Source organism: Triturus cristatus, chromosome 6 (assembly GCF_964204655.1).
Source record: "Triturus cristatus chromosome 6, aTriCri1.1, whole genome shotgun sequence".
Classification (NCBI taxonomy): Eukaryota; Metazoa; Chordata; class Amphibia; order Caudata; family Salamandridae; genus Triturus; species Triturus cristatus.
The window spans coordinates 1,735,567,150-1,735,591,475 of NC_140589.1; the positions used below are offsets into that span (position 1 = coordinate 1,735,567,150).

The 24,326-nt window shown below is 44.1% G+C and overlaps 1 protein-coding gene across 2 annotated transcripts in view; it reads right to left on the bottom strand.

The window, feature by feature from the left end:
• Positions 1-24,326, bottom strand: part of AIDA (axin interactor, dorsalization associated) — a 180,980-nt gene that overhangs the window by 85,490 nt on the left and 71,164 nt on the right. For both annotated transcript variants that reach the window (XM_085612971.1, XM_085612970.1), the window contains exons 3-4: positions 20,724-20,777; positions 18,232-18,286 (exon numbers count right to left, since the gene is read on the bottom strand). In XM_085612971.1, coding sequence (XP_085469097.1) covers positions 18,232-18,286; positions 20,724-20,777 — 109 coding nt within the window. The remainder of the gene's footprint in view (positions 1-18,231; positions 18,287-20,723; positions 20,778-24,326) is intronic.

The following is a 24,326-nucleotide window of genomic DNA, read 5'->3' on the forward strand; positions in this document are numbered from 1 at the left end:
AACAATAAACACCCAGAGTTGTAACTGTGGGTACTCATTTACATTTGCAAGACATTTCTAAATGTAGACCTCAATGAAGGTGGCTTATCTAGTGCAGAAAGTGTTGGGAATTCCATCCAAGTTCCATGGAGGTGGGGTAGAGTAGGGCTAGGATGGGAAGATTATTCATGAATGAGGTTTCAGGACTACAAAAAGGGAAATCTACTCCGCTGTTAAACACTTACAAACGATTATGCAAAATAGGAGTTTCCCTCTCATATGATTAGATGTTTTAGGACTGGATTAACAAGCACATCTCTGTCATGTAGCCACAGAGTATTCATCACACAGAAGAAGCAGATTCAATACATTATGTGACCCTCGTATATCACAGATCATCTTTAAATAGGGTTGTCGCAAGTTCAAATTCAGTTATGTGAAAAATAACACGATCAGAATGAAATGGTCAGATTACCATTCCATCTCACTTCCTTCTAAGAGACAGACCATGCATGTGTCCTACAATATCGTCACATGCATTGAAAATATCAACTGAATTCCACATTATGGCTCAGTATTAAACGAATAATCAAGAGCTTTTTAGACGGATATCTAATGGCCCCTAAAATACCCATTCGGATAAACCAAGAGAAGGCGAGTGAGAAGGGGAAGAAGGCAGCGGATTCTGCAGTGAAGACTGGAATAGCAACTCTTAGCTCAAAGACGGATACTCCCGTGGGGAAGAAGAATACCGGCGCGATCAGGAAAGTGAAAAATGGAGATGCAAGGAAAACGAGTGCGGCTATTAAAAACAATAGTGGAAGCACTGGAGGGGATCGTAACGTGAATAAAGCGAACCCCGGGAAAGGGAAAGGAGACGGAAGAGGAGATGAGAAGAATCGTGATGCGGGGATGCGGCAACCTACCTTGGAAGAGATGCTGTCAGCGAAGCTCATCACGATGCCGGAGATGCCGGGGATGCCGGATTCCCTCAACGAAACTGACGGCGCTGTCATCTTGGCCTCGGGGAGCGTCCTCGAGGACGTAACAGACGGCGGTGGGAGTCAGGCTGCTAGGCAACAAGGCGAGCTGGGACTGGAGCCGAAAGTTAAGCAGAGAACTGCTGAAGCGCACATACAAGAGACAGGTGGGCCAGATAGCGGGGGTGAGCAGAAAAAAGGATACAATAATGGAGGGAAAGAGGGGCCCAGAGGGGGCCTGGTTATTGATACGAGGTCTGATGGTACTACTGCCGATATGCTGGGAGCCTTAATGTTGATGGAAGAGGAGTTGAACTCTTCAATGAAACCGATCGGAGCTTGGGGGAGTAGGAGCAGCATAGAAAGTCAGAGTTGCTTAAAGGGGCCCAACCCCGGCAAGCACCCTCAGGGAGGAGGAGACTGTACCTCTCTAGAAGGGGAAGGAGAATTCTACTCAGTGAATGAGGATTCTGTCTCAATACTTTCATCTGAATTTAACACAGAGGACGATGATCAGGACAATCAGGAAGGCACTGATTCTGATACCAGTACATCAGGGAAAGAATCCACAACGAAGAAAAGTTATGTAAAGTTAAGACAGAACTCTGAATCACCTAGAGACCTAGATAGATGGTTATTGTGGGATTACTCCGCAACCTCGCAAGTATACCAGGATGATAGCAAATCCGGTAATGTTATTGTGGGTGCGATAGCTGGCCCTACTCCCCCTCAGCAGGATCCCTTCCACACTTTGCTAACCACAATGAAGCAGATGCAAAGTGAAGCAAGGACAGAAAGCCGTAGGGCAAGACAGGCATCAAAGAAAATTCAAAACAGCCTAAGAAAGGTTAATAAACTATATGATGTGCTGGTGGATCGCGTAACAGAGGTTGAGGAGCGCACCGGCAAACTTGAAGATGATGTCGGGAGTTGGCAGTTATTCAAGACAGAGCAGGAAAAAATGGCTGCGGATATGTGCTGGAAGATGGAGGATTTCGAAAATAGGCAGAGGAGGAACAATGTTAGACTGCTGGGTGTGGCGGAGGGGTCAGAAGGACAGGATGTTAGACATTTTGTTGTTAATCTTTTGAAGGGGGCCTTTCCAGAATCTTAGTGGCAGTGGGAAAAAGAAGTACAGAGGGCACACAGGTTCCCATTCACTATGAAGAAAGCTCAGGCCACAGGGGGAACAGGGAGGGATGGGCAGCAAAATCACCCGAGGGCAATACTAGTGTACCTAGGGAACTTTCTACTCAGGGAGGAGATCTTGAGTAAGGCAAGACCAGATAGCAGAAGGGTTTTCGAAGGTAATTCTTTCTTCGCTAGACCCGATTTTTGTCACTTTACTATAGAGAGGAGATGGAAGTTAAGGCAGATGATTGCTCCCTTTCAAGCCTTAGGTTTGGAAGCATATCTATTATATCCTGCCAGACTTAAGGTGATCGTGAGTGGAAAAATATGGATGTTTACTTCTGAGATTAAGGCTGAGCTCTTCTTAGTGGAAATGAGGAAGCAGAAGGGGGGTTAGAGTACCTGTGTGTATCAAAGTGTCACCTAAATATAGATAATAGGTTCAGAGGAAAGGGTAGCACAGTAAAGCACAGTAAAGTACAGAAATGATAAGGCACCTTGCGGGAGAGGGAGCGACTCGCGCAACACAAGGCGGGCACACATAGGTCATTGGCCTATTTGCCTGTAAAGGGGAGGGAGGCGGGGGGGGACGGTGCAGGGTGGGAGAGGGTGGGGGTGGTCTCAGGAGGGGGGGGGGGGAACAGTAACAATTTTTGTTTGGTACGTTTTGAGATTTTGCACATTGTTATGTATGCAGGAAATAGTAGTTCTACACAAACTGGTTTGAGGATGGTGAATAATGTCTCTCTACAAATATTAGCATTATGGCGTGCAGGATAGCATCAATCAATATATGCGGCCTCAACGAGGGGAATAAGAGGATGAGAGTGGCAGCGTATTTAAAATCTATGCAATTGGATCTGGTATGCCTTCAGGAGACCCATATAGAACTAGGTAGGACATACCTTTTGGAGCAATTAGGGTTCAAGGTGTTGGCAAGTACTAAACAGGGGACTAGGACGAGAGGGGTGGCAGTCTTGGGCAGACAAAGGGACGTGGTTGTAGGGAAAAAGAAGGAAGATCAATGGGGTAGATGGGTTATTTTGGAAGTATGTTTTAGGGGGCAGAAAATAACCCTTGTTACAATCTATGGATCTACGGAGGATGACCCAGATGTATTCCAGTTCTTAGATATGGAGTTAGCCCAGTGGCTGGAGCCCATAGTATGTTGTGGTGACTTCAACATTCATGACTTAGATAGCTCATTTACACGCCAAGATGCGTTATACCGGGGTAGAAAGAGGAAAGTATTTAGAGCATTAGCGGATATGGTTACACATAATGCCTTGGTGGACCCATGGGTAAAGTTACATCCTTACTTGGATGGAAGCACCTTCCTTTCTGCCCCGCATAAATTAATGGTCAGGCTTGATTATTTTTTGATTTCCAACTGTCTACTCTCGGGAGCACAAGTGGAGAAGATGCCTAGGGTAATATCAGACCATAGCCCGGTGATTCTTACTCTTAAAATTGGGCAGACACTAAGGACACCCTCAGCATGGACGTTTGAGAGGGGCTTATTAAAGGATCCTGCATATAGGGAGCACATGACAGCCTGGATCAAATGTTTCTGGGATGTCAATAGGGGGACAGCAGCCTTGGGAGTGGTTTGGGACACCTTTAAGGCAGGAGTACGGGGAGAAACAATTAACTTTGTTGGGGGGAGACAAAAGAGAGAGAGAGTTAAGAGAGAGCAGGTTGGGCAGAGATTATCGAGAAAAGAAGAAAACCTCAGCAGGGCCATAGCACAGAATCTACCCGTAGAAGAACACTTGTTGGAAATTATAGCTCTAAAAGCCGAGGCGGTGGAAGGATTCGCTAGGCAAGCGGCAGAGAACTTTCTAACAAAGAAGGAAGAAACGTACGAACTTAGTGAGAAGGTGGGGCGTGTGTTGGCAACTAGAACTAGGCAGAGAGCGGCTGCAGCTGCAGTAAAAGAAATTAGGGATGTATGCGGGAATATGGTTACGGATACTAATTTAGTAAGGGAAGAATTCAGAAAGTTTTATACAGATCTATACACCCCAGAGGAACCAGTGAGCTTGGTGGAGGTCGATAATTATTTGTGTAATATCCCCCCTCCGATAATGTCTGAAGAAGATAAAGAGTTATTAGATGGACAGTTACAGATGGAAGAACTTGAGGAGGCCCTTAGTAATTTACCAGTTGGCAAAGCAGCAGAGCCAGGTCAAATACCGGTTGAATTTTATCAAATATTTAAAAATGTACTCTTGTCAGACATGTTCTTAATAATGCAGCAAGCGCAGTTAGGGGAACCTGGTCCGGAATCATGGGGAGGAGCTGACATAATTGTAATTTTGAAAAAGGGTAAGCCGCCAGAAATGCCAGGGTCATACAGACCGATCACATTAATGAATTCTGATGTTAAAATATACTCTAAAATTTTAGCAAAGAGGCTTGCGGGGATTATTGAGCAGTTGGTAACACCCACACAGCATGGGTTCATTCCTGGTAAGGGGACAACACAACACGTTAGGACTGTTATTACTATGTTTGATGCTGTAGGTGTCCTAGGGGGTCCTGTCGCAGCACTCCTTTTAGACGCTGAGAAGGCTTTCGACAGGGTCTCCTGGGACTATCTTTGGCAAGTTCTGAGGTGGTGTGGGATGGGGGAACCATTTATTAAAGCTATGCGGGTACTCTATAGCACCCAAACAGCAAGAATTAGAGTGAATGGTGGGTTGTCGGATACAGTAAAAATTACTAGGGGGACTAGGCAGGGATGCCCCTCTTCCCCCCCTCCTTTTTGCATTATATCTTGAACCGCTACTACGACGACTCGAAGCTAATCAAGAGATACCACCAATGAGGGTAAACGGCTGTAGGGTCAAGACTCTGGCTTATGCAGATGATATAGCTATTTTGACCCCGAACCCCACTCAAGCTATAACGGAGGTTGAGACTGAGGCCCAGGTATTTGGACAGATATCGGGTTATAGCTTAAATAAATCAAAGACGCAGATTATTAAAAATAGCAATACATTGTGTAATGATGACAGGGTCGCTAGCTCAGCAGTATATCTAGGGGTGTTATTAACGACGGACCTAGACAAGATTGTGGAATTGAACCGGACTCCCCTGATCGATAAGGTAAAGAGGGAACTGGAGAGGATGAATAACCTACATCTCTCCCTTATGGGGTGTACTAATGTGATTAAAATGTTGATCCTGCCCAAATTTTTATACTTCTTTCGGGCTTTCCCTTTGGTTTTCGAAGGTAAATGGTTTAATCTGTTAGAGAGACTTTTGAATCGGTTTATCTGGGCGCATGGGAAAACCAGGCGGGCCTATAGATATATGACCCTCCCACGAGAAAGAGGGGGATGGGGGGCCCCTGATTTTAGGTTATATCAAATTGCGGCAGCACTACAATACATGCAGGGTTTGATAGGGGGGTGGGGACTCGTCACAGGAGATGAGACCCTCCCCATAGAGGTTTATTCGATAGTACTGGGGGCAGAGACAGAAAATAATTTTTTAAATAGAATTGAGTTCGGATATCACAAAAGGACCAGATTTAAGACCGTAGGGGCAGCAATTAGGATTTGGAATACTTTCCTTAAAAGAATGGGATTGGGAAGATATAACAGATATGTTAGGCTTTATAAGAATAAGTCCTTCCCTCCAGAGGTTTTTGCTGATTCAATAATGGCGAGGTGGACTCAAAAGGGGATAACACAGATTGGGGATTTAATGGATAAGGAGGGAATAGTTCAGTTTGCAGACCTCACCCTTAAGCATGGCATTGAGAGCAAGGATTTCTTTAAATACCTCCAGGTAAGGAGTTTTTTTTGCCGAAAGCAAGGCGGGAATATGGGATTTAATACTAACGAAATAATGGAGAAAATAAAAATTGCAGAAGATTGCACAATTAGATCCTTCTACGCATGCCTAGTAAAAGGAAAGCTAGATGATATTGAAAAAGCTAGTAATAAGTGGGTTGGAAAATTAGGGGTGGAGCCTGGATGCTTTCAAGAATCTCTGGATTTGGGCTGTAGTATTTTGTGTTCGGGCCCCCTGCAATCACAACACTATAAGACCTTGTTTTCATTGTATCATACTCCCGCGAGAATATCTAAATGGGGAGGCACCATTGGTATTACTTGCCCTCGTTGTAATGCAAGTGACGCAGATTTAATCCATATGTTTGCTACCTGCCCTCAGTTGTATACCTTGATTAAAAACGTAGAAGATTTTTTCGATAATACATTGGGTATACGGAGGAAACTGTCATCTACGTTGATCTTGTTGGGGATAGACAATCAAGGTGGATCTGAACATAAGGAATTTGTGTTTATGGCTGCTGCAGTTTTGAGGTTGTCAATAGCAAGAGCATGGTTAGATAAGATACCCCCGGGAATGCAAGTATGGTTGGCAAATCTATTATTCTGTTATAATCTTGAGAAAACAATATATGCACGTAAGGGGAAAAGGGGAAGAAGGCTTGGTTTAAAAATTTGGGAACCAATAGCGAAATGGAAAGAGAGTATGGTATTATAGGTTATTGTAAAACAATTTGAAGCATAGCTGTACCAAAGAAAGTTCCTGCTGTCTAAAATGTGTTTTATGTTATTTTGTATTGTTTAAACTTCAAACCAGATAATGTAGAATACTTGGAGACTGAAAACTGATTGGAAAATGTACTAATGTATGATATGTAATACAATGTGTATTTTGTGAAGGAAAAGGGGGTAAAATTTATAAACAAAATAAAAAAATAAAAAATAAAAAATGAATTCCACATTATGTTTTTCAATCTTAAGGAAGACTCGTTAGCAGAACACTACAATTTAAAACTAGCCTGAATGATCAGCAAACTATTTACACCGTCACCACCCACTCCTTCCGTCTACAGTGATGTTTCTCCCTCACTTGAGGGAACACTACCTTTACCTTTGTATTGCACGTAGGAGACAGTCAAGTGTCCCTGTTCCCACGCTAGCAAATTTTTTGTTGAGCATTCATTATTATGGCAATTACTGCAGAGTGGCAGTTTTGATACCCCTTAGATGCAGAGGACCCCGTTGACTTCTTCCGCACTACCTTGGATATCCTCTGCACTGCGGAGGTAGTGTGAAGGTCGTCAACGGGTAGTCTTTTGGGAAGGGGAGGGGAGGGGGGTCGCAAGGGAAGCTCTGGTTCTCGGACCAGAGGCTTCCCTGCATGGTTGTATCAGTGGGGACTGAAGCGAAATCACTTCCTGGTCAGCAACCGCCCGCTGCCCATCAGTGACGTCAGTGCTATATCGTCGCTGATCCCACCGGACATCACGAGGAGAAGCAGGAAAGGAAGTTACCTGCGCATCCAGTGGTTTTATGCCACTCCACCCCACCTCTTAAAATTTGAGAGAGGCATCGATGGAAAGGGGAGAGTCTCCTCTTTTCAGCGATGCCTCTTACAAATTAATCCCTGCTTATGGATCACAGATGCACTAAGATCCATGAGCAGGGACCACTAGACAACTTTTTCGTTATATTAGAAATGGGGGTGGAGGGTGGCTGATCAGCATGAGGGGCACAATCGGCCCCCCAGGCCATATTTGTTTTTAGTTTTGTGCTGCCTGAGGTTTTTCCAGCTTTCCCAGGCAGATCAAAAGGTATAAAGGCATCGCTAGAAACTCTGCCCTTTCCAGTGCTGTCATTTTCAAATGTATTCCCGCTCATGGATAGTGGACACACTGCGATCCATAAGCAAGGAATACTAAAAACCAGGGAGAATCTTGTGGTGTGTGTGGTGTGGTGTGTGTCAGGAGTTTTGTCAGCCCCCCCAGGGATCGTATATATATTTGTGTTCCTTTCCCTGGAGAGGGGTGCACACGCCCCCAAGGGGGGTAAAAACGCCTCCCCAGGGAAGGGAGAATTTAGCACCCACTTTGTTTTTTAGTTTTGTGCTCCCCAATGTCTCTTCCTTTCCCGGGCAGCAAAAAAAAGGTGTAAAAGCATTGTTGGGAAGGGGAGAGATGCCCCCTTTCAGCGGTGAAACCGATCCCTGCTCATGGATCGCGAGTGCACTCTAGCCCACGAGCAGGGATTCCACTACATGCATGGTCAACCCATACTAGTATATTTGTTTTCCCTTCTCTGGGGGGGTACCATACTGGCCCCCTAAGATGGTGTCCGCATGGCTACACTGAGAAGGGGAAATTGGGCAGCCATTTTTTCTTTTAAAGTTCCCAGGGCTTTTCCGGTCAGTTCCCACTCACAGTTGGATTCCCTCATGGGTCAATATATTGCATTTGGTTGGTTTCCCTTCCATGGGGGTGGGGGGGCGGATTTGGCCCCGCAGCAGTTCAGACACGGATTGGTGTGGCATTCACATTTTATTGACACCCAGCAAAGCTTACATCATGAGGCAGTGGGGAGCCCACTTCAGCCAGTGATTAGTTATTGAGTCATTCATTTTAGTATGGCGATGGTATTTTAGGTGGCAATGGAGGGTGGGCTGACGAATTGCCCTATGCTATGGAGGCGGAAGTAAAATGTGAATGCCCGAATTGCTGAGCAGCAGCTAAAGTGGATTCAACCACGCTGGGTATACTTAGTAAATGAATGGCAGCCATTTTTGCAATGATACATGCTGTGCTGGGGGAAAGTAAAATGGGAATGACTAGGCTGTGGGAGTGAAAGCAGAGGGCCACATAGCGGCAAGGACTAACTTCATTGAGAATCACCTGCATTCTGCTTTGTCACAAGGAGCACATCTTGCAGATAATTTTCTCCGGGCACCAGGGACAAATATAGCAAAACGTGCTTCTCTTATGGTGTGTGTTGAAACATGGAATATTTTTCTTATCTTAAATCATATGCCAGTACGGGTACCCACAAATTCAGAGATGTACAAATAAACACTTATCTTAAACTCTATAGCTAGTTGCCATTTCAGAAATACATAGGATTCTTGATACCCATGTTTTATTCTACATATTTCACCATATGAATTGGTTTATACTCTGTACACAATGAAAAACTATTGTACAGTGCAGCTCAATTGTTGGCTCTAGGTATCTTGGATTCTAGGGGAACCCACAAACCCTATGTAGTCCCGCAACCAAAAGGGTCTAGCGGACATAAATGACAAATTGCTTTGGAAATCGGCCATCATGACAAAAAGTAACAAATAAAAACATTGTCCCAAATGGACGTTTTTTTCCTACTTATTTTCAATATTTCTTTTGTTCAACAGTTACTTTCTTTCAAAACCCTTCAGGGATCCATCCATATGACCCCTTGCTGAATTATGAATTCGGTCTACTTTTCATAAATCTATAGTCTTCCTAGATCACCCATAGGGTTCACACTGGTTTTTACCACAAATTGGAAGTAGGTTGAGAGCACAACAATTTAAACAAGCATTTACAATGCAATGGTCTCGGCATTGTTAAAGTTAGAGCTATTGGCATTGCTCATGACATTATTTTTGTTTATGTTTTTGTTTTTAAAACATTTAAAGAAACGGCATTGTTATTTACAATGTCAATAGCTTAATCTCTCTCAAATTCGAGACCTATTGCATTTGCACCCACACACAGAGCCACCCACACAAAGCCACCCACACACACAGAGCCACCTACACAGAGCTATTCACATAGAGCCACCTGCACACAATAGAGCCAGCCACACAGAGCCACCTACACACACACACAGTTACCCACACACAGACAGAGCCACCCACGCATAGAGCCACCTACAAAAAAGCCACCCACACAGAGCCACACACATACACAAGAGACCTAAAAACTGATTTTGATTCTGTTACTATGCATAACATAAGGACAAGACTACTAGGATGAACTATAGACGAGCACCCTGAACAGCTTACACGTGATGAAGAGCTTACCAGTACAATGTTACCCCAGAAGTGGATTGACAGATTTCTAGCTAAGGAGTGAAGCATTTTGCCCGTACACCCCTTTCATTTTATCTAAGTGATGGCTGAAATAGGATTCCCAAATCTCAAAGGATAAAGGATTTCAATTCTTGAATTATCACACAAAGCAGATCCCATTTCTAAAACCTTAACCCTGCCTCTGCTGCCTGTGCTTAGAACACGGAGAAACCGATGGTTCATCTGAGAGTGAGGGAAGGTGGGACGGGCAGTCTGTCCAAGGCTCGCCCTCTCCCCTCCTGCGCCCTCCTCCCTGCCAGCCATTTGTAGTCAGTCCAAGGCTCGCCCTCTCCCCTCCTGCGCTCTCCTCCCTGCCAGCCATTGGCAGTCAGTCCAAGGCTCGCCCTCTCCCCTCCTGCGCCCTCCTCCCTGCCAGCCATTGGCCGGAGACCAGCTCATCCCTGTGCCCCAGGGAGCCCGTGTCAGACCTCCCTGCCCCGGTACCTGCTGGAGACAGCACAGCTGGACGCGAGCACCCGCCCAGCCCCCTGCAGGGCTTTGCACACTCACACTCACACTCACTTTCACTAAACACAAACCCACAGCAGCACACACTAATAGAAACGAAAACAGCCGCTGTGCACCCCCACAGGCGCTGAACGTCACTGTGTGCCTGAGGCCTGGGGTTCTACTTCAAGGGGTCCTAAGACAGCGAGCTCGTTACCAACCAGCAGCTACACAGAGCTGAACTCGCAACAAAGTACAGCGCACTGAGGCAGCCTCTCACCGCTGGGTGTGCTCTGCAGGTCCGAATTTTAACCGCTCCTTTCATCCGTGCCAATTAATGCGTGTAGGGTTTGAATGGAGAATCACGGTTTAGGGGAAACTGGCAACTTGACTAAAATAGTAAATTTATGAAAAGCGGACTTTGGGACTTCGTGTGTTGGCAATATTTCACCAAACTATAACGCAAAGAGGTCTGGAGCGCCCCAAGCTACAGAAACATAGCGCTTTCACATAAAGACATGGGCTTCCAGCAGGGGCTCCCTTGAGGCACCGCCGGATGAGCAATAATAGTATTTTAAGGTGGAACTTGAGATGGACAGGACGGGGTGAAGTTGGTTTCTTTGCAACAGGCGCACTCACCCAGCAGCATCCACAGTCTGCATTTGGGCCGGGCTTGACCAGTGTCCCCGCCGCTGCTGGGCTACCTCCGAGGTGCTCCTGCCTCATCCGGCAGCGCTAGGAGCTGTGATTAATAGTAGCAAGAGCGCGCTGGCCTCTCAAGGAAGCGATGAAAACGTCCCGCCGCCCACTGAGTGATTAAAGGCAGAGGCCCCGGTGTCACTGCACCTGCCGCACCAATAAACGCTGCGCCCATTTAGGAGAGCGCTGATTCTGAGACCCGAATACAGAAGGTTTCGCAGCCGGCTTTCGGCGTGTTATGTGCCGGCAGTGATCTTTATTTTGAAACCAGCTCTGTCTGGGATCAAAGAGCTATTTATATTTATTTTAACAACGAAATATTAATCTTTACCCTGCTCAATCCGGATGCTGCGTAATTATTTCGATATTTTAAATACATTTGAAATGTCTTGGTAGCCAAAGGTCAGTTTTGTGTGGGTTCTTGTTGAAATTCGTACCCGAAATATGAAATGGTCTCACTAATTGTTGTGATGCAGATGTAACCCACCGGAATGTGTGCACCGCGACACGACGGAACAGCCGTGGAGATTATCGAGGTGAATAATAGCATTGACTTTGCCGTTTCTTTAAATGTTTAAAAAAAAAAAAAAAATAAATAATGTCATGAGCAATGCCAATAGCTCTAACTTTATCAATGCCGAGACCATTGCATTGTAAATGCCTGTTTTGTTTCCTGACCAGACAGATTTTAAAACAATGGCAATATAACATAAAACAAATCTGCTTAAAATATTTTAAAAACATGCTATGTGAGAGTGAATATTGGACAATGTTAAGGCAAGTTTTTTTTTTTAATTCTTAGAAAATATAAATGTTAGTGATGGTGTTAATGAACTAAAGATGCCCGAGGTATGTTTAGGACTATACAGATTTGGTATTCAGTGCACACACATTTATTTGCACCAGCCATGTGTATCAGAGCAGAGCTTTGAGCGCAGGCACTCTTTCAATTAGAAATTAAGCTTTGGACAAAAACCTATGCTTGTGCAGGTATGCAGAGGGCAGGTGGAGGCATTTAGCATAGACATCAGTCTTAAAGGGCAGATTTTATCTGCAGACATATTTGGAATTTTTATTGGGGCTAGGACCCTATTACGTGGGAGTGTCCAGTGCGTGTCCATGCCTCTGAGAGCGCCTTACGCAGAAATCAGGGCAATATAGCGCACAAAAGCATTCTTCTTATGCAGTTGTGTACTACAGTCCTCGACAGCTGGGTTACACGAGTGAGGTAATAGCTTTCTGTGAGAATACGGTAGATTGTTTGCAAGTGAAAGGTCTTCAGTGCGCTGCCGCTCGCAGTGATAGGGAGTTTAACCAATGAGCGCTCACTAGAACCACAAGGCAATCATTTTTTACGCACCCCTGTGAAAGTCAGTCTTCGTGAAAGGATGTGTTTGCTTACCTGCGTGTGCTCTTGCGTCTGTCTCTCTCACGTGCTACATGAATCACACGAGTCTACGATGAGCCTTAATTGAATCCTTCATTTAGACAATCGATTATACTCCAGAAATGAATAGTACAGTAATTTCATTTACATTGGTGTCTGTGGGTGGAAAATAATTTTGACACTTAAATCTTTCCCATCATGAACTGCATCATGTCAACAATGTAACTGTTGTTGAGAAAGAAACGTGTTGATTGCGCCATCTACTGGCTATAGCTCGTATACGCAACTTGCCGCGTTGGATAAATTGTTTTTAAGAAGCTCGTGTTTGCGATCTCTCAGCTCGAGGAAAAACGTTTCAGGAGAAAAAACAAGTCAGACGAATGAAAGAAACCCGGATCGGACGGCGAAAGAAAAGTTTTCACTCACCAATTAAGCCTCCTACCAGAAACGCCGACACTTGAAAAACAAGTATTGGAAATTAACAAATGCGTCCGGATGCCGGGACACCACCGCCTTTCTCCGAGGCGAAGCAGAAATGCCTCGGAGAAAGGCAGCGGCGTTTCCGGATTCGGGGGCGTGTTTTTCTTTTCTCTCCTCTTGCCATTGGCTGGAGGAGATAATGAGAAAAGTAGCACAAAACACGCCCCCGAATCCGAAAAGGACGGGGCCTGTTCGGAGAGACAAACCTCTTCTCCAATGGCTGGCCAGCATTCAAGAGGCCAGCCAATGGAGAAGAGGTAAAAAAAAAAAAAGGGGCGGGTTAAAGACCCACTCCAAAACATTAAATCTCGGAGCGAGACTGCGCAAGCGCAGCCTTCGAGCCGAGACCTAAAAATGGGCTACCTCTTGCCAAAACTGTGGTACAAAAATTGTTTTTTTGATTCAGCTCTACAGGTTTTTGAAAGCTGGGAAGATGGTGACTTTAGCACAGCAAACCATGCTTTGATGCCTTTTTAGGAAAACAAACAAACAAATCACAGGACACTACTCTGGAGCAGCTTTTTCCTATTTTTCTAACAAACTTAATATTTGGCCTGTTTTCTCATTATCTCCCGGTAATTCACAAACACTGGGTACCTTTAGAGTCACCAGGATGTTGGAAAAAACAAAAAGCATTTAAATTTGGTGTGGCAACCTTATGTGGAAAAAAGTAATGGAGACCTGAGAGTGAACTACCCGAAATAGGCCCCCTTCCCCAAAAAAAAAGAGCACAGCACATGGTGGAGGGCGGGGGAGAATAGCAGTTCCGGCCTACTGTGGTATGCGGTGAAGGTTGTATGCATCATGGTTGTTGTATGTGTGATGTTTCCTTCCGCTAAGGTTTCCTTCCATCTACAGGAATGCCCTCTTCTGGCTAAACATGTGTAATCCCCATTCCCAGTCATCTCTGCTTCCCTCCGCGCTTCGAGCAATCTCGCATCCTCCGACCTCCTCGACCTTTGCAACTCCTACCCTCCTAACTCATTGATTAACGATCCTCCCCCCCCCCAATCACAACTTTCCTGTTATCGTGGGCACTTGTAGAATCTCCACCTCTCCCAGACCCCCACCCCAACCCCAACTTACCACCATCCGGCCATGCTCTGCCCCAAAGAACAACTCTAAACCCCTCTCCTGCATGCTAGTGAACTTCCGTTCGGCTGTCCGACACGCGATCAAAATTTCGGAAACCATCCTTAGTGAAGCCATTGACATCGCCTTCCTCATGGAAACCAGGCTCAATGACCACTCAACCGCCAGCCTAGATTTACTTGCTCCCCCCGGTTACTCTAACATCAGAAAAGACAGAACTGAAAGAATAAGGGGTGGGCTAGCTATAATCATTAAAAACAAACTCCAACTTTCCCTTGTCAAGAACTCGGACCGTGCTACCTTTGAATACCTTGAAGCCGAACTTAAGTTTCAGGGGTCTCCCTTAATTTGACTACATAATATCTCCCACCCTCCCTGGTGATCCTCTTCCCTTCACTGAGGAACTATCTGAACTTCTTACTCACTCCTCACTTTCTAACTCAAAAACTCTGTTCCTTGGTGATTTTAAACTCCACTGGAATGACCCCACTATCAACCTCCTCACCAATCTCCTTGAGATCAGCGACCAACAACTTTGACACTCTCCAACCCACACCAAGGGGGCCACTCTTGATGTCATCATTGTTAACGACTTGGCCTCCCTTTCTAACATCATCCCCATTGACTGGTCCGAACACCACCTCATTCTGTTATCAATCACCACCTCAGCGCCACCCCCTCACCAAAATCATCAAAACTAAGAAATGGACTAGGAATCTCAATTGTATCCCTCCTGGTGAACTGGAATCTAAACTCCAAGCAAAACTTCTTCTTAACCCTCTTGCCCTAAATGAAAATTAACTCACCGAGTATTATAACAAATCCGTAACTGATATCTTAGACCAAATTGCCCCATCCAAACTAAAAACCATAAGAAACATACCATCCAAATCTTGGTACAATTCCAATTTCAATATCGAAAGACGCGCACTTAGACTTGCGGAAAGAACATGGAGACAACTCCCACCTCCCGCCCATCTTGCCCTCCTCAGATCTGCTAGATCAACGTACAAGAAATACATTTTCACTTAAAAGGCTTCCTTCTTCCGCACTCAACTTGATCGGGCCAAAAACAGGCCCAGAGAGCTGTTAAACATAGTTTGAACCCAAACATCCTCTGCCCTACTCATGCTGCTGGCCACTTCAACAGATGTGAAGAAATTGCAAACATTATCTCTGGAAAAAAATAAAGTCGCCAAAATAGATCAATCCTTCCTAGTATTTCAGATACCTCCCAACTCCCTCCTTAACGATGACTCTACTACCAGCTCACCCTCCTCATCAACTCCCCCGACTGATTCCCCCTCCCACCTTCATGCCACTTCACCTCCTGATTACAGCCTGCCCAATCGACAGCTTAAAAACAATGCCTCCTGGCATAACTTCCACCCCGTAACTGAACTTGATGTCTCCAACATCATTTCTAATCCCAAACCGTCCTCACACACTAATGACCCTCTTCCTTCCAACCTGGTCCTCGAACTTCAGCACATCATCACGCCTTATTGGGCTACTGTCATCAACTCTTCCCTTTCCACGGGTTGCGTCCCTGCCTCCCTCCAACTTGGACAAATCACACCTATTCTCAAAAACCCAGATGCCGACCCCAAGGACCCTAACAATCTCCGCCCACTCTCCAAACTCCCCCCTACTCTCTAAAGCCCTTGAAAAGTGTGCCCTGCTCCAACTGGATAAACACATTGACACTTTTAACCTACTGGATCCCTTACAATCCGACTTCCGAAAAGGCTGCAGTACTGAAACTGCCATGATGACATCCACCACTCCATTGATAATGGTGAGACTTGCCTACTTATTCTCCTCGACCTCTCTGCCACGTTTGATACTGTTAACCACTCCGCCTTACTCAACGCGCTCAAAGCTCGTTTAGGCATCAATGGTCCTGTCCTCAAATGGTTCTCCTCCTACCTCCAACACAGAACACAACAAATCAAAATTCTTAACTGCCTCTCAAACCCTACACCGGTCTCCCTGGGTGTCCCTCAGGGATCTATTCTCTCCCCCGCTCCGTTTAACCTCTTTATGGAACCCCTTACCCTCATCCTTAAACAAGCTGGAATCAACTACCACCTCTATGCCGAGGACACCCAACTCTACTATAAGATTAAATCGCACTCTGATATTCTGCACCTTAACAACACCCTAACCGAAACCCAATCATGGTTCCACACCAATCATCTCAAACTCAACCCTAAATCACTCTTCACCCCAAAAAACAACCCTCTGCCTATCCAAACATGGATCTCCAACCTAAATGCCCTCAACTGTCCGCTCTCCTCACGCTCCATCACCTCAAGAAAATTAAACCCTTCATTCCAGTCGACTACTTCAAATCAGTTGTCCAGTCTCTAGTCCTCTCGAGAATTGACTATGGTAACGCTATCCTCTACGGAACCCCAAAAGTTCACCTAGCACCAATCAAATCGATGCTCAACCTAGCAGCCAGACTAATCACCGACTGCAAACGTTTCAATCACATCTCCCCAGCCCTAAAGGCCCTTAAATGGCTACCCATAGAAGGCCGATCCACCTACAGGCTTGCATGCATTACGCACAAATCCCTTCATCAAAAGACCTTGCTGTATCTCAATTGTACACTCAACAAAGCAGGCTGCTTTTGATCATTGAGAAGCACCAACTCTCACCTCCTTATCCCACCTGTGACCAAAAAGAAAACTACACAATCCCGCTCCTTCTCTGGAAATGCCCCTACCATCTGGAACGCCCTCCCCAAAGACCTGCGCTGCAACCCCTCCTACATCAGCTTTAAAAAAGACCTCAAACTGCATCTGCTCAACAAATACTGGGGGTCCTGAATACTTTCCCCTCCCCAACTTTTCCTTCTATCTCCATTTACCCTCCTTTCCCCTCCCCGCCTTTTCTTACCCTCCCCCTTCCATGTTTCCTCCCCTCAGTCATTACCTCCCCTCATCTACCTTCCTTCCCCCCTATTCACTGCTCCCCACCTGCCACCTAGCCCCCCTCCATCTACATGTTACTGTATATAACCTGACTACTTGTACTCATTGTATTTTTGTTATTATTTCTCTTCAGACTTGACTCTTGTTAACTGTATTATACTAACTGCACTTTGTAACCCAACCTGCTTGAAATCCTTGTTACGAACCACTGTGATATACCTGTACTACACTCACTTTGTAAAGCACTCTGATACCCCGGGTCCAGCCAGCGCTATATAAAACCTTTTAAATAAATAACATACTCCCATTATCTCTTGCTAAGAATACAATTAACCCTTCCTCAGAGTGCACATCCCTATCACAGAGGAGAAGTGGTCAAGGGCGATTTCTTTGTTTGGACCAGGTAGAGTTTAGGGCTAGAACCGAATCTCTGCCTGGTTTCACTCCCTTACCACTTTCTTGATCCCAGGCGCCCTTTTCTAGGTTAACCCAACTGTATTCCTGCCACAAAAAAAGAATTACACCCTCTCACTTTGGCTCCCCTAATCCAGAGAGACTAATCCTCCTCTGGTGCAGACTTGCACAACTAAATGTATAACGAAAGGTCCTAAAGCTGCCTTGTGCCACTCTTGGGTAGGCCCCATTTAGTAGTACCTGGTGGCTTAACAGTAGCTCCTCTCTCTCCTTGTTGGCTCGATATAGACTCTTACCAATGGCTTAACTGTGCCTCTGGAGGTTTGGGACTTTACAGCTCATGGGAAAATTCACCCGTGTTCAATTAATCCAATCTTAAATAACCCATTCCTATGAAGAGATATTGGAAGGACCGTTTTCTCCCACATCTCTTAGTTGGAGAGATGGACCCGTATTCTAAACTGAATCACCTTGGAATTCCCAACCGGGAGTGGTGGAGTTGAGGAATGGACTGCTGTCGTACTTAACATTAAAAACTTTAAGGACCAGGCTGCCCAAGGAAACAGGAATAGATATGGACACCCCAGAGGGAAGCCCGAGATAAGTGATGGAATAACTGCTTCTATAAACTGCACAACTTCTGGCTGGTTATCAAACCCATTTATTGTTTTTCTTTTTTGGGCCACGAGACACAAGAAAAATAGTCATTTAAACAGCGCACTTGATGACAGATTCAGCGCTTCAAGTATTGACTACAGGAACAAAAGTATCTTACTTGGCTCTAGTTTCTTCAGATCCTCCAGCTTGAAATCGTCTTGGGACTGTGAAGACTGCAGTGTAAAAACAAAATATACTTGATTAGGTGCCAGAATAACTGTATTTAAATAAGGCAAACCATGTCCACCATGTATGCACCATAGCTCAGTAGTGTTTCATGATGATCACTATTTTTGTTGGGGGGTGGGGGAGGGACGCAAAACCTAGTTTTCATGCTTCTCATTGCCAATGCTAAGTCGATAAACCAATTTCTTATTGAAAATAAATTATTCCACGTCTAAACATGCTAACTGCAATGTATCGCCATGGTCTCATTTGTACATCAAGGCCAAAAAACAAAGGAGTATTGACAAAGCCAATTGTTGGTGACCATACAGTGATAAGTCCTCACTAACCAGCTCCAATAAAGGCAGCAGCAGGGCATGCATCACAAAAGACATGCAGAACAAGCATTTCCTGACACGCACATACAGAAATGAACTCACTAACTGGAGTGTGGGAGGCAGAAAGGCAAAGATCCCCTCACACATGGAGCAGCTCTTAAGTGTGTAGTGAGCTTCCCTTGCACAAAGAGGCCAGATATAACATGTTAAGCAATGCTAGCTTCAGTTGCTTACATAACAGGCACAGCATAGGCAGCGGCACTCCAAGCTTCCCTTGTACACAGGACAAGCATAGGCAGCAGAGACACAGAATAGGTACAATGGAGAAGCAACAGAACTGGTTACTTCACACACAGAACATGACAGCAGAAGTGTGAGCCTCTGCTGTCTGTCACAGGCTTCCCCCAGGCAAAACACACACTTACACAGAGCAACAGTTGTACAAGTTTCCTTGGTCCTGGAATATCTTGAGTGCCAAAAACTGTCAACTTAATGTGGGTAAACAGTATACAAAGAAGTTCAAAGCTAAAAAATTAATTAGGAAAGGCATTCTTAACACACTGCACACAACAGTCTAACCCCCAACCAATAGGAACATGGATACAAGGATGATCTAACAAATAAGACGCCACATACCCTCAGACCCCAGGTTTGCCACCGTGATGAAAAACCCTAGAAAAACCTATTCATCTGCATGGAAAAAACAACATCAATTGACTAAGCTCCTATGCCCACTACATAGAGATCAATAGGTCGCAATCAAACATTAATGAGGAGTTTGCGGACTCAAAGTGGAAAGCAAACACAAGTAACTATTCACAAGGCAAATGACGTTCCGGCAGGAAGCAGTAAGTATTTAAACTGTAGTTTGACTTTATCTAGACGATGACAAGCCTTTGACCGACTCCTGATGCTCTAATGGCACTAGTGGAACACACCCTTTGGAGCACTGTCGCCTCTCTTACGTAAGTCGTGAAGGGCAGTAGATACCTTAAATACACGTAAACATACACAGAGCAAGATACCACACTTCTCCCTTTCCACAATTATACAAACTCATGACAACAAATTAACAAGCAATGTGCACATTTCACTCCCAGCCACATCTGCACATAAGCTCACCCCTTCCACCACATACAGGTAGGCAAACGTCCCCCAACAAGTCCACAGACCCCCCCCCTCCACATCATTCCCTACCACACCCGCATGCAGGCACACTCCCCGAATGACACTGACACACACCCCCCCCACAGACTAGCACTCAAGCACATTCCCCTCACCACCTAGGAATACACTCAACACATGCATACTCTCCTTAGAACACAGGCACACTCTCCATTACATCTGCACATCGAACACTCTGCACCACATTCACACACAGGTACACACCTCCAAACAGATGCACTCACTCCCCTGCTCCACACACCACATACATTATTACCCAATATGAATAAATCTTGTGCTGCTTCTGTTCTGTGAGAATCAGGGAAACTATTACTGTACACTCAGTACATAGTGGTGGTTTGAGTTATTTCTATAGCGTGAACTTAGACAAAAGACAACGGAGATCTGCACATAATCAAGACAAGCATAAAGTTAATGAGTGAAAGAAGAGATGGCTGGTTTTTGTGGTGCAAGAAGGATTCTTGCACAGTTACTGTTCTTTGTACATTACAGAAGATGCACTGCAGCAGCTGACATTTCGATGTGTGAGAAAGTACACTTTCCACTCCTAGTACACACAAGAACTTCTTGCGAGAATATGGTTGCGTATTTGAGAAAAGCCTAAACAGCTATTGCCCATGTATTGTGGGTTAGTGCTGCTTGGTAAAACGCCTTTTCACTAAACAGCAAACAATATTGGCTTGTCTATACAGGTCGGATCTTTTCTATAAGATATTTAAAGCTTATTGCAATGTCCGGTATACAGTACAGAGACAGAGCTTCACCTAAAACAGCTTGAGAAATCATTTGAAAGTGATTTAAACTAGTATAAAAATATTCCAAAATACCAAAAAAGCTTCATCTTCTACAAATATTTCTAACAATATTCTAGAAAAATAGTAAACAAAGGTTCTGATGTTAAATAGAAGGTGCAAATGGGTACCTGTAATGCAGCAGTTCGCAATTCCAAACATGTTGCAATTTTCCCAATCGTTTTCTGCAAGAAAATGTGCAAACCAAAACATTAGATATACAAATATAAAATTAAAGTTCAGTTATGCAATCGTGGCTACGCTTAAATAATATTTTATGTTCAGTCTACCCTCTCTTTTTAACTTTGCATGACTCTCTGAGGACTGCAACAAAGAAGTGAGACTAAAAAGACAATGTAGCAACAACACCAGGCAAAGTCAATAGGTCAGGCACCATCTTGGTTTATGCAGAACCTAATTTTGGGAGAAGCTATTCCGCACTTGGGGATCTTAAAAAAAAAACAATGGCTAAAATAAAAACAAAATGGGTCTCACAAAGCGTACATTGTAGCAGTAGCCAGTGGCACTGAAGGGCACTACTTCTTGTATGCAAGTGCTTCATGCGAAAGAGCAGAATGGCATGACTCGCAGTGAAGTTAAACAATGGCTGTTGTGGGCGGAAGAATATGGAAATGGGCTGGGTGAAATCTCCGATAAGTATATTATACAATAATTTTATTAAATGTAAAATACCTTGACTAACACCAGATCTACAAAACAAATCTCAAGGCGTAACTGTGATTAAAGTGCCATTTTAAATTTACGGTTTCATGACAAAGATCTCAGAAGAAAAACCCATCAATTTCTTCATTTAAATACTTTTACACCATTCTTTGGTATGGAGTACAGGGGTTCATTTTTTTCTAACTCATTTAGGGGCGGAGTAGCGCATGTGTACAACCTCAACTCTTTGCTCATCACTTCCCAATGTGATTTGCCATGTTTTGTCATCAGTATTTTCATTATTGCTCTTCTAGGGCAATTCATACCCATCACCATTTGCGTTAGGGAAATCATTTAGAGATAGAAATTCATGCTTTCTTACAGCCAAAAAGTTTGTTTTTGAGGGGGAAATATCACAAAGTAATTATTTTGTTCTATTCTATATTGTGTTGTAGAACATTGTTTTTCAGTCAAGTATGATCATTTCCAGTAGAAGACACCCAACAAAAGGAGTTCATGAAGCCAGGGGGGCCAAATGCACCCAACACTCACATGACACTTCAAACCTTCAAGGTAAAAAAATAAATTCTTCCTACAATCTGAACTAAAAGCTTCTACTTTGATGCACTAGCTTTCTCAGTGATATCAATTATAAAACTAACTTTGATTGGAGCACATGGAGCATTACCCCTTACAGCTTAGATTTTAAAATCAATGTGGGAATGCTCAGACCTATGGCAAAGAAAAACAAGCATTGCAATGCAGTAGGTCTCGCATTAGTGAAACTTTTAGCTATTGGCGTTGCAAATGATAATGTTTGATTTTTTTGTTGTTGACAGCTTCACACAAGAATGGGGCAGGAAGCGTTTCAAAAGTGCACTTTGTTTGTGGATTTCCCAAGCACACCTTTAAAAAAAAATAAAAAAAAAAATAAAAAATAAAAAAAAAAAAAACATTTGATGAAGCCAATTGGGCTGGCATTATGTGAAATGAGTCATGCTTTGGGCAAGCAGCAAAAGCAAAACATTCCCCCACACCTTGTTCACTTACTGCCAAATTGTTAAAGGGCTACCTAAAAAGGTGCATTTAAATAAGTTAATAAAATAATAAGAGGTTCTCTCGTGTAGAGTTTGTTACGACGCAATTCAGTTAATACAGATCAGTTAGTATCTCTAAATAAGGAACGAACGCTGTATCTTACTCCACAGCAGAGGGTTAAAAATAACAGCAAGCATAAGTTTAATGCTGGAGAATATAGAGAACCGATCCAACAACGTAGCGGCAGAAAAGATAACTATCGTTCTAAACCGGTACAAACGGTGGAAATGCTGTTCTACCAGCAAAGGATGCAAAGAGGAGGTTGCTGTCGTTTTACCACAAGATAACCAAGCCTCAATCAATCAGGGGCTTATAAAGCGTGCTACTCACCCGTGAGGGTCTCAAGGCGCGGGGGGTGGCAGCTCCAGATCAGCCTGTCACTCATTCCACCACCACAGAGGGCAGGTAACGCCAGCTATGCATGTGACTATCAGAAAGGGATAATAGTGTCAATCTGTCACCAGAAGTGACAGACTTTAAACTGCTAAATTACTGCAGTTCTATTGCCAAAGACGAGGAAATCAGCATGCTATGGCCATTCCATCAGAACACGACATAGGGCTTCGGGCAACATTGCCATTACAATTCCACAACGAGAGAGAGAGAGCAAGAGAGACAGCGAAAATTAACAATACTGTGCCAACACGAGCACTAGTAAGGAATAAAAAAAAATACATCAAGAAACTGAACCTCAGAGAAGGCAAGAAATACAACTACTCATTGCAGTAACCATGTGTAGTGGCTGAGCGGACTAATGCATCCAGTACACAAACTGGTGTTTCACCTCATGGTCACAGGCTCAAATCCCTGCGGAACAAGTCCGCCTTTCATTCTCCCATGGTCGATACAATGAGTGCCACTGAGTTGGGTAACAATAGGCACCTGTTATTCCACGACGAAATGCCCCAAGGAATGAACGTGCACTTTACAAATGCACATGTATTTATTGTTACTACTAATGGAGACGGGCACGTGACAACTCCAATGGAAAAACAGCACAAAAGCGACAAATGGACAACCTAGTCACTGCAACCAACACTAATCAAACAAACTTGGAGTGGTGGACAAGCAATAGCAACAACCACCTAATTCGACGCCAAGTATAAAAATAAAAATTTCCGTTTCGTGTCCTGCCACCAGCAATCAACCACTCTCAATGGACAATAATGCAGTTGTTTTCCCCCAGCAAACAGTCAACTCAGTGCCTAGCAGAAAAAAAGCAGGCTTTTGAAACAACTGCACGATCCCACCATATGTGCCTGAGCTAGGCTCTACATTACAGTAGGTCATTGTTGAATAATTTTATCTAGCCCAGTTGTGTTTACTGCTTCAGAAAATAAGACTGCGCATTTTACAAGCAGGAACCTTTGTTACTGTGCATCGGGCAAGAGAGTAAATGGGAATACCTAATCCAAGACGGGGGTACCCACAGCAAGGGAGCTTTTTAAAGAGGGCAAGATAGCCAGATACAGAGAAGCATGTACAAGAGGCAGACATTTTCGAGTATGGCTATTTTCCTTGTGTCAGTAGTAAGTAAGCCTCTCCACTGAAATATACTTCCGATAATTGCACATAAATCGTTGCTTATAAATTTGAAATAGATTAAGTGGTTTTACGCAGTGAAAAACAAATCTGTATAAAAAATAAAAAATATTGGATAGGTATACATGGATTGCATCTATAAATATATACATAAATAGTTAATTAGGGTAAATTATAAAACTGTTTTTGTATCTATTCTAACTTAGATAACGATGGCTTCGTCATGCTTTGCTTCACAATAACAGAGCGTTTTCCAATTAATTTTGCGAACTACGGGGAGGGTGTTTTCTGCCTAGTTCCTCTTTTAGAACAAAAATGTACAGAGCATGAGTTGACGGTTCCACCAATCAATACGAGCCCAGGCCGGAATCGAAGTAAAGTAATAGGCAGAAACAGTGAAATTTGTGGATTGGTGGGTACACGTTAAGCAA